The sequence below is a fragment of the Podarcis filfolensis genome (assembly GCF_964270895.1).
Source record: "Podarcis filfolensis genome assembly, chromosome: 6".
NCBI classification, from domain to species: domain Eukaryota; kingdom Metazoa; phylum Chordata; class Lepidosauria; order Squamata; family Lacertidae; genus Podarcis; species Podarcis filfolensis.
The window spans coordinates 98,765,772-98,777,022 of NC_139609.1; the positions used below are offsets into that span (position 1 = coordinate 98,765,772).

General features: G+C 51.5%; 1 protein-coding gene across 1 annotated transcript; it reads right to left on the bottom strand.

Annotated features, from left to right (window-relative positions):
• Positions 1 to 225: 225 nt before the first annotated feature.
• NEURL2 (neuralized E3 ubiquitin protein ligase 2) lies at positions 226 to 5,268 on the bottom strand. Its single transcript, XM_083620173.1, has 2 exons — positions 4,546 to 5,268; positions 226 to 1,149 (listed from the first exon to the last, which is right to left on the bottom strand). Exons 1-2 carry the CDS (start codon positions 5,231 to 5,233, stop codon positions 1,034 to 1,036), a joined length of 804 nt encoding a protein of 267 aa, XP_083476299.1. The 5' UTR covers positions 5,234 to 5,268; the 3' UTR covers positions 226 to 1,033.
• Between the last annotated feature and the right edge of the window lie 5,983 nt (positions 5,269 to 11,251).

Sequence of the window (11,251 nt, forward strand, 5' to 3'; positions counted from 1 at the left end):
GAGCTCAGGGATGATGGGAGTTGTAGTCCAACAACATCTGGGGACCCACAGGTTGAGAACCACTGCAAAAGTCCCAAACACTGCAGCCGCTCTCCACCCTTTGATTGTTTCATTGCTATTTATGTACTGCAGTATCAGGGCAATAAAACCTCGCTTGGGAGCCCTCTGCTGCATAACCAGGAGGGAAAGGGAGCTGAGGTTGCCGGAAAGGGACACTCCCAGGACTTGTTGCTGTTCTAAGGCAGCTTTTATTGAACTGGCATGACTTCCACGAAGCCTAGTGTGCCCCCCTTTCCCCATAGCAGCAACACCCTCTGGGCCTCACGGGTCTACATAGTGCATTTCTTCCACAAACGCACCACTGTGATGTCAGGTCAGAACAACAGTGGGCCGCTGGGGAACCCACAAAAGTGGAGCCCGTGGTCCTACAAGCTTGCGTAGAGCTGTTCCCTCGCCTTAGCTTTACACGGGTGTAGAAGTTAAGTCACCTTCTCAGAGGGAAAACATGCCTTTGTTCTGAGAGCTGGATCAGCGAGAAAAATAGGGCACTTCCTCGCTTACCAAACTCGCTCAAGGCTGAATTTTTCCTGCAGAAACATTCTTAGCATGTTCCGAGTAAGCAGATTCCCTTAGTGATCTGTTTAAAAAAAATCTCTTCGCATGTAGGCTGTCTGTCAGAGAATATTCTGTAGTTCCCAGTATACCAAGAAACAGGGCAGTTGGCCGGTGCTTCCAGTTCATCGCTACATCTTACCATCTGAAAATCAAATCCTCCCTTGGACTGTTCCTGCTATTTCAGGGTCCTGCTGTTGTTTGGAGGGCTGCTGCTGGTGGTCTTGCCCCTTCAGTGAGTCTCTCGCCATATACGTGGCTCCCCAGTGGCTATGTGGGAAGTGAGGCCCATAAGGCTGGCATTCTGGGGACAGAGCAAGGACGAAGCGCGGCTTCACTGCTCTCGGCTCGTTCTTGCGGACCCTCCATCAAGTCTCTTGGGCGGGCGACTCGTGCAGGCGAAGAAGAAGCCTTGGTCACTTCACTCGTATTTGCAGAAGTTCTTCAGCGATGGCGGGAGGTCAAGCCCATCAATGTCTAGCCGGTGGGCAATGTGCTTCTGGATGGCCAGCCGGCAGAGGGTCTGCAGGGAGGGGACTGGGAGGAAAAGAAGAGAAAGAAGGGGACTTGGCTGTGAGACAATCTCAGCATGAGGATTGGGACCCGTTCCTCTTGTCTGGAGAGAGCACCCACCCCAGTCCTAGCAAGACAAGAAACCTTCTGTAGGTAAGAGCTGTTCAGCTGTGGAACTGATGACCTCAGAAGGTGATGGAGGTATTTAAAGCAGGTTGGATAGCCATCTGTAGGGGATCCTTTAGCTGCGATTCTTGCCTTGCCAGGGGCCCAATCCAACTCTACAATTCATCATTCGATGACACTGACCAAAGAGCTCCCTCAATGCCTGAACAGCTCCAGGGAACACAGTGGCTGTTGCGAGAGCCCTTAGAAGTACTCCTAGGCTGGGGCATTAGGCAGGAGGCAGCATCCCTACAGCTCTGGAGAGACCTTCCAGCTGAGGCTCAGTGAGAGTGACATGTTTCCTCCTTGCACATGAGGAGGAAGGAGCACCACCAAGAGCCTGGCTGCCTTGCCAGCTCCCACTGAGGGCAGAGGAGCAGCTGCTGGGCCTGGGCTGCTGCAATGCCGTTGTTTGGAAAGGCAGGTAGTTCAGCCTGGCAACACATCTTAATGAGTGTGCCCCAGTTTGCTCTCCTGGCAAGACCTCCTTCCCCTGCGAGTCTCCATCTGCAAATCCCCCAGAGCCAAGTGACCCAAGAGGGAATGGAAGCCCCCTTTTGACTGCGCCCTTGCTGGGCAATGTGAGGAGACCGTTCCTCTTCCTGTCTGCCTGTTTGTAATGAGCTTTCCTGCCTTGGTGGTTCGCCTGGCCTTTTGCCCAACAGATTCACCCGGGCAGCATTTTCGGGCCTCGTTCTTGCAGCAGATTCCTGTCCTAAAGCTCTTGTTTGGGCTCCTTCAGTGCCCTGCACCCCTGGCGCTTATGGTTAAGACGGCCCTGGGCTTGTGAATGTTTTTGTTAAGATGAAGGCTTGATACTTATAAGCCCATGGAGGGCCAGCCCTTGGGGTGGCACCACGCCACTTTGGCATGGGGAACCAACTTCCCCCTTCATTCCTCACCCACTTTGCCAGTATGTACATGCCAAAGACAAGCTGCGCTCACACCTTGGGTGAAAACCTCCCTTTGGCTCCCTGTCAGAGGCAGCATCTCTCTTCACCTCCTGGAGCTTCCAGACATAACTTCCATGTTCCTAACACAACAACCGGGCTTGTTTGGCCAACGCTGCTGCCTCCCTTTCCACGCCCTAAAGGCTCCTGAAGACTGGAAAACACCAAGCGGCCTGTCACTCTGCTAATACACTTGGACTGCTTTCGAAGTGCAGGCTGAGTCCTCTAGCAATGCAAGACTCTGTCGTTTGGTTAACATAAGGTCTGCTGTATCAATTGTAACACGAAGCTGGCAACGTCAACCCCATTGTGTGGGAATCCTTTGCAGACGACCGCGGTGCCCGGAGGCAGACATTTATAGCAGGAAGCAGAGAAGGAACGGCCACTGGGAGAAGCACAGAAAGGAAAAAACCGCCCTGGCGCAGCTGTAGCAGCACAACCGGACGCCTTCCTTTGCCCCAGCTGCAGCAAAACATGTCTCTCCCATATTGGTCTCTGCAGCCACAGAAGCCTTCTTGTTTGGACAGGTCTCATCCAGAGGTGGGGGGGGGGGGCGAACTGAGGTGGGGCATCAACCCTGCCTTGGGCTTAATGCTTCTTGCATGCCTTTCCCAGGTTACCAGGAAGCCAAGGGGGGAGGAATTTGCATGCAGGCCAAAGAGGAAATTGGCACACCTCTCCAAGGAGGTCTGTTCACAGCCTGACATCCCAGAAACAAAACAAACAAACAAACAAACAAAAAGGCCTTTGCGGAACTAGACCCAGCTCTCAGCGTGTTTTGGTGTAATCCTCTCAGAACTCTAGCCCAATGGTTGCCATTAATTTGATTTTGAATTTATTTTAGAATGAATTTATTTTAGAATTCTGTGTTACTTTTATTGTTGTTAGCCGCTCTGAGCCTGGCTTTGGCTGGGAAGGGCAGGATATAAATAAAATAATAATACTAATAATAATTATTATTATTAAGTTGATGGCCATCGCTGCCTCCTGTGGAAGGGAGTTCCGTAGGTTAACTACTGAATGCCACATGCAGCTAAGCCACAGCAAGCCCCGTGGGGTGGCTGCATTCCATGGCCTCCCTGAACCTCACACCCGGCCCACCACCTTCCTCCTTGCCCCTGGCCACGAAGGCAGGCAAGCAAAGAGGCAAGGACTTTGCCATTGCTGCAGAGTAAACAAACCTTCCCTGAAAATAGATCCCTTGCGCACACAGGACGGAACAGAGCAGCCAGCGCGGGATGCTTGCTAATTATACCCCTGCTCTGTTTGCCAACAGATAATGCAGCCAGAATTCAGATTACGAGAAAGGAGAGCCTGACTAATCCTTAGGAAGATCTTTCTGGCGGCAAGAGCTGTTGCCTTCCGGCCTTGCAAGGGGCTGGGCTAGATGACCCTTTGGGGTCCCTCGCATGCCTAGGATTCTGTGATCCTCTTTGTCAGGCTCCCTCCTGGATCCCTGCCTCTATGGCTCCACTTCCTCCTGGTCTCTCTGCTCCCAAGCGATTGGGCTTGACATTCAGACAGCGTGTTTCAGAGCGTTCAAGGCACTTTGTCGTCTTCTCATAATACTTAGAATAGCTTTGGCAATTGAATCAGTATCATTCCTCTGATGCAGACTTAGGGAGCAGGGGCTTAGGTCTCCCAGTGACAAGAATCGCATCTGGAACATTCAGAGTTATCGCTCCATTCCTGCCACTATGCTAGACCAACCTGCTGTGATTCCTGCATGGCAGGGGGTGGGGTCAGATGACCCCTTGGGACCCCTCCCAAGTCCACAACTCTAGGATTCTCCTGCCAGCTGCTCTTCAAAGTTCCTTATTTGAAGGGACAGCGTTAACCCTCCCTCTCCTCCTGCCTTCTTATATCAGCTGCAGACCCCTTTGGAGCAATGCTCGCTTTCTCTGTCCATCGCCCCCCACCCTTCCTAAGACGACCCAGCAGCCGGCTGCCTGCTTCTGGGCTTGACCTCCTTCTCTCTCCCTCTCCCTTTCACCCGAGTAGCCCACCCAGCTGTTGCCTTGGGGCCATCAGGATCCAAACCTCCAGAAAGTCTCCCTTCTTGTGACAATGCCAGCCACCAGCTTTGATCTGCCTAGGAAGCTGCGTCATGCAGTCTGCCCATTGGTCTATCTAGCTTAGTACGGCCTACACTGGCTGGCAGCAATGCCCCTCCAGGATTCCAGGCAGGAGTCGTCTCTCCCAGCCCCACCGCGAGAGGCTGCCATGAGGCTGCTCCACCTTTGAGCTACGGCCCTTTGCCCCATGGTCCGGGGGCCATGCCAGTTTGGGAGCTGGGGATACCTACATCCGTATTCCACCTGGATGAGGCGGACGCTCTTGGTGGAAGCAAAGATGTCGACCACGGCGTAAAGGGGCCGGGAGCCCGGGAGGCCCCTGGCGCTGGGACCCATGTCCTCGCCGTTGATGACAATGTGCATGTCGGCTGTCCCGTCCGGCTGCGGGGCGAACAGCACCCCGATCCTGCTCCTCCGGGCGGTGGCAGGGAGCACGTTGGTCCTGTACAGGTCGTCCAGGAGGTGGCTGTAGCGGCCTGGCCTGCTGCGGCCCACCAGCTTGTCCCGAGGGATCCTGACCTTCTCGATGAGCAAGTAGGGGTCAGAGAGGAAGCCCCTCACCCGGGCGGAGGCCTCTTCCCCGGCAGTGTCCGGGGCGACCCGGTTGTGGTTGCGGGTGATGGCGAAGACCCAGCTGTCGCCCAGGTTGACCAGGTCTGGCAGGGAGTATTCGGGCACTGTCTCCAGGCTGCGAGGGTCATGGGCGGTCAGCCCCACCCGCAGGTGGCCGCACCAGCCCAGCTCCTTCTCCTCAATCTCCACCAGGAAGATCTGCCCGGGCGCCAGGGGCTCCCGGCTGAAGCAGACGCCGTTGGCGAAGCTCTCCACGCGGGTGGCCTGGGTGCCCGAAGGGTCAACGCAGACATTGGCCCCGTGGATTCGGTGGAAGCGGGTGGGCGGGTGGCCTGCAGCACTCATCCCTGGGCTTCTCGCGGGCAGGACTGAGGCTATTTTAAGGGGGCTCCGAGTCAGGGCAGCTGCTGTCGCGGGACACACAAGGTCTCCAAATAGGGAACGGTGTGGGCTGATAGGAGCCGGCCAGGTCCTAATGCCCTGTGAGTTGCAAGGAAAGGGCAGCCTGGCCTGCGACAGAATGGAAGCCCTGGGCATCAGGGTGGCACAACGGAGGGCAATGTGCTGCTTTTGGGTGTGGGCAATGCCAGCTTGCTTCACCCAGTGTATAATTATTTGATGGACGGCAATGCTATGAGGTGTGGTAATAATAATAATAAATTTTTATTTATACCCTGCCCTTCCCGGTTCAAAAACCGGGCTCAGGGCAGCTAACAACAGATTTAAAACACCTAATTGTAAAGGCAGCATAAAATACAGTATAAAAACATGAATAACAATAAAATTGAAAGTTCAGAAATCAATTTAGTGGAAATCCATCTAATAAGTGTTAGATAATCCCCAGGGCTAGCTGGCTGAATTAGTCCTACTTGGGCCAGCTAGGAGGCCAGGGGAGAATTAACTGTGGGCTCTCAAAAAAGGGGAGGGGGAGGGAAGAGAAGGGAAATAAAAGATCAGGCTGAATTCAAATTAAAGGCCAGGTGGAATAGCTCTGTCTTACAGGCCTGAAGGAAGGAGGATAAATCAAATTAATAAATTAAAGGAGGTAATGGGCACTAGCTTAGACGGGGTGGAGGGGGACAGACAAATTAATGATGGAAGAGGAGGATCAACACGGAGCAGATTTTATTTATTTAATGAATTTGTTAGATTTGTATACCGCCCTTCATCCGAGGATCACAGGGCAGTTGACAGTATAAAAACACAGAAACATGTAATATAATAACAAACAGAAACAACCACTTACTCCCTCCTTTAAAAGCCATAGGTGGTTTAACCAGCCTAAGGCCTGAGAAAAGAGGAATGTTTCTGCCTGGCACCTAAAGAGATGTAACGAAGGCACCAGGCGGGACTCCGTGGGGAGAGCATTGCACAAGCAGGGAGCCACCACAGAAAAGGCCCTTTCTCATGCTTCCGCCCCCTGGACTTCTCATGAAGGAGACACCCAAAGAAGGGCCTCGGAGGATGATCTCAGGGTCTGGGAAGGATCATATCCTGAGCTGTTTAAGGCTTTACAGGTCAAGAGCAGCACTTTGAATTGGGCCCGGAAACTAACCACCAGCTGAAGTTTCAGGAGCAGCTCCTCCTTAAACATGGAACTCCCTCTTGCAGGTGCCAGTGACCGGCCACCAGCCTTAGTGGATTGGCTAAATTCCTGAAGGAGAGGCTCTCCATGGCTCCTGGCCAGAGGCAGCAAGGCTTTTGAATACCAACTGCAGGAAACAGCAGCAGGAGAGAAGGCTCTTGTGCTCGGATCCTGCTTGTGGGTTTCCCTTTGGGCATCTGCTTGGCCCCTGTGAGAACAGGATGTTGGGCTAGATGGGCCCTCATTGGCCTGATCCAGAAGACTCTGCTGATGTAACAGCAGCTAGCCATGGCAGCTATACAGAACTTCCATGTTCAGGGGCAGTCTATCAGCGGATCCACTTGCTTGGAAGCTACTACGGGGAGAGCTTGTTGCCTTTATGGCCGTTTGTGGGCTTCATGGAAGCACAGGCAGGACTTTTGGACTGATCCAACCGGGGGGCTCCGAAGTCTTCTTCCTAATGCACCGTTTGGTTGTGAGGACACACAAGCAAGAGAGGCTGAGAAAAATTATTGTGCGTGAAGAAAGCTGCCAGCGTGATGAGCTGTGATTCCTGCACTGCCCGGGGTTGGACTTGATGAGCCTTTGGCTCCCTTCCAGCTCTCCATGAAGTACTTTGCACTGCCCAGGAACTTGCCAGGCGCGATGAGGTTGCCTTGGGGCAGGCCAGGGAGGCAGCCGGTGACGCAACAATTGCCACATCGCCCAGAGGTGCATCCCAGGAAGTTGCTCATAAATGAACCCAACAAAGGACCTGTTGATGGCATTTTACCATTGCACTCTGGAGAGTGTATTAACTTATGGTCTGTGTGTGTGGTTTGGGAGCTGCACGGTCAGGGAGAAAGCAATGCTGTCCAGGGATGTCAAGACTGTGGAGAGAATAACTGGGTGCACTCTTCCCACCTTGGATCAAATCTATGCTTCCAGGTGCCATAAGAAAGCTGCAGAGATAGCGCAGGATAGTGCGCGCCCCGGAAAGGATCTTTTTCAGCTTCTGCCTTCTGGAAGAAGGTATAGGGTTATAAAGACTAGGACTAGCCGCCTGAGAAACAGTTTCTATCCAAATGCAATTTTGGTTTTAAACGCAGTGTAAGGAGTCTCTATGGGAGTATATTGTATTTTAAAATGGGGTATCAGAGTTTTTAGGGGCTAACCAGGCTGGGATAGCTGGGCTAGCAGGCTTGTTGGTTTTTGAATGTCTTATGTGGATTTTTTTTCAATTTCATTGTTCTGTATGGGACAATGACAATAAAGATTATCGTATCATATAACAGCAGCAGCCAGCAGCCGTTGCTGGAGGGGAGAGGTATAGTAGGAACACATTCTTCTTTGGCGATCCCTCGTAGCCGAGTAAGATTGTCTTCCATGAACACGGCCTTAAGTCTGTAAGTGACTGTGGAGGCCAATTCTGGATCCACATGTCCTTCCACAGTGAGGACATTGGTTTCCAGGCAGGAGGCTGATCACGCTGTGGATTTGCCAAGCATGCCTTCGTCTAAACACGTTTCTCCCTTGTGTCCTGAGTTCGAGTGGTTTCACAAGAGTCCGGCTTGCAAGGGATCCTCCTCCCTCCTCCCTCGGAGTCCCTCGCCAAAGCCCGGCTTATCATGCTGCCTGAAGAGCTCAGGAGGGAGGGAAGGAAGACTAAAATGAAGAAAATGAATTTCGATAGGGACAATCAAAGCTCAGGTTCTGCGCTCAGGAATCCTCTGATGCACAAATACAGGCTGGGGGGGCACCTGTTTCAAGTAGCAGGAAAGAATTTGTGTGTGGGGGGGGGTTTCTTTGGAGACCACAAGTTAAACAAGAGGTGGGGGTCCCTGATTTTTAAGCAGGGGTTGGGTGGCCATCTGCCAGGGATGCTCTCCCTGTGGTTCTGGCATTGCAGGGGGTTGGGCTAGATGACCCTTGAGGAAGAGTTGCCCCACGAAAGGACTTCCCCTACATTTCTGGGATTCAGCCACCAGAGACAGCGTCTGGCCAGATTCTGCCGTATTTCCTTAAAAATAGCTCAAAAACTTCTTTTCCTTTCGCTCTTGTGCTCGGATCCTGCTTGCGGGCTTCCGATAATAGACATCTGGCCGGCCCCTGCGAGAAGAGGGTGCTGGACTGGATGGGCCCCTGGCCTGATCCAGCAGTCTCTTCTGATGCCCTCCAGTTCTTACGCCAATTCTCTGGCGCACCAGGCGCCCGGTGAGCAGTCCATGAGCCACTCTCCCCAGAATCAGCCATGGATGATTCAGAGTTGGGGGGCAAAGAGCTGAGGAACCCGATAAACTGACAGGCTTCGTCATGATGGTGATGAACATCTGCAAGCAAGAGTGTCCTTTCAGCAGACGGCCTGAGGCAATGGGCCATTTGCCCAGCAAGCCTTTGGCCACCCCAACTGGCCTGGCCAGTCTCCCCATCACGATCCCGTGTCCCCTCCCTGGGGGACCTTGTGACTTGAGTTCTGTGCCCAGAGGAGGAAGTGACTCTTCAAAGAGAAAGAACAGCAGGTGTTTCTTGTGTGGGTGGAGAAGAGGCTCCCTGAAATGGCGACATTTGCATCTGGAGAGTGAAGCTTGCACAACAGGGATCAGCTGCTTGTGACCCAACGGGGAAACTGACGTCACACTCGGGGTTTAAGCCACAAACGTCCTTCCCTAAAAACCTACCTTCCTTCCACCTGCTCTCAGACAGCTGAAGTCAGTTGAGATGGCTGGCCTGCTCCCCAAGGAAGGTCTGGCCATTTTCTTGAATCCTCAGCCATTCTGTTCAGGCTTGTCCCACCAGTAGATAATAAATAATAATAATAATAATAATAATAATAATAATAATAATAATAATAATAATTTATACTCCGCCCATCTGGCTGGGCTTCCCCAGCCACTCTGGGCGGCTTCCAACAAAATATTAAAATACCTGTAGATCCTTGGCAGAGACATCACCTTGCCGACAAAGGTCCGTATAGTTAAAGCTATGGTTTTCCCAGTAGTGATGTATGGAAGTGAGAGCTGGACCATAAAGAAGGCTGATGGCCGAAGAATTGATGCTTTTGAATTATGGTGCTGGAGGAGACTCTTGAGAGTCCCATGGACTGCAAGAAGATCAAACCTCTCCATTCTGAAGGAAATCAGCCCTGAGTGCTCACTGGAAGGACAGATCCTGAAGCTGAGGCTCCAAGACTTTGGCCACCTCATGGGAAGAGAAGACTCCCTGGAAAAGACCCTGATGTTGGGAAAGATGGAGGGCACAAGGAGAAGGGGACGACAGAGGAGGAGATGGTGGGACAGTGTTCTCGAAGCTATGAACATGAGTTTGACCAAACTGCGGGAGGCAAGAGGAAGACAGGAGGGCCTGGCGTGCTCCGGTCCATGGGGTCACGAGGACCAATTTCCTTCAGAATGGATAGGTCTGATCTTCTTGCAGTCCATGGGACTCTCAAGAGTCTCCTCCAGCACCAGAATTCCAAAGCATCCATTCTTTGGCGATCAGCCTTCTCTATGGTCCAGCTCTCACTTCCATACATCACTACTGGGAAAACCATAGCTTGAACTAGACGGACCTTTGTCGGCAAGGTGATGTCTCTGCTTTTTAAGATGCTGTCTAGGTTTGTCATTGCTTTTCTCCCAAGAAGCAGGCGTCTTTTAATTTCGTGACTGCTGTCACCATCTGCAGTGATCATGGAGCCCAAGAAAGTAAAGTCTCTCACTGCCTCCATTTCTTCCCCTTCTATTTGCCAGGAGGTGATGGGCCCAGTGGCCATGATCTTCGTTTTCTTGATGTTGAGCTTCAGACCATATTTTGCGCTCTCCTCTTTCACCCTCATTAAAAGGTTCTTTAATTCCTCCTCACTTTCTGCCATCAAGGTTGTGTCATCTGCATATCTGAGGTTGTTGATATTTCTTCCGGCAAACTTAATTCCAGCTTGGGATTCATCCCGCCCAGTCTTTCGCAAGATGAATTCTGCATATGAGTTAAATAAGCAGGGAGACAATATACAGCCTTGTGGTCCTCCTCTCCCAAGTTTGAACCAATCAGTTGTTTCATATATATTACTAAAAAGGAAACAAGCTACCCGTAAGAGCTGTGCTGCATCAGACAAGTGGCCCTATAGCAGGTCCCATAGCCTGCATCTCCTAGGAGCCACCCAGATGCCCCCCAAGGAGGAAGGAGGGCAACAGCCCCCCCTGTGTTGCTCACCCTGCCATCCCAGCATATTAGGAACATGCAGGAAGCTGCCTTCGGCTGAGTCGGATTCCATCGACCATAGGAGCCAACTCCAAGGGGCTGAGGTCCCTTCAGGGGCCCCAATAAAATATTTGAGCCCCACCCCAAGTTGATGGGCATTGCCATTCAGATGATGGGCATGTGCACCCAAGTTTGGCCAACACGGGGTTACTGCTTTCGGTTTGATTTTATATGTTGTGATCACCCTGAGACCTCCGGGTATAGGGTGGCGTATAAGTTGAATAAATAATAATAATAATAGTGTTTTTTTCTATATATATATATATATATATATATATATATAAATGTTTAGGGATGCTTTCATTTTGAGTCTAGAAAATCATCATTTTACAGTTCAAATCGGGGGAAAGGGAATACAGGAGACTGAGGTTTTTAAAGTCATAATTAGGAAAAATTCTAGTAATCAGAAATAAAAGAAACAGTACACAAGAAGTAAACAAGGAGGCCATTGAGAGGATAAAGGAAGTCTTGTATTTTTAGGTTATGCTTTCCTTGTGTAAGGGGATAGGAGTTTACCGTAATTTTGAGAATGAAATTGTCAGTGG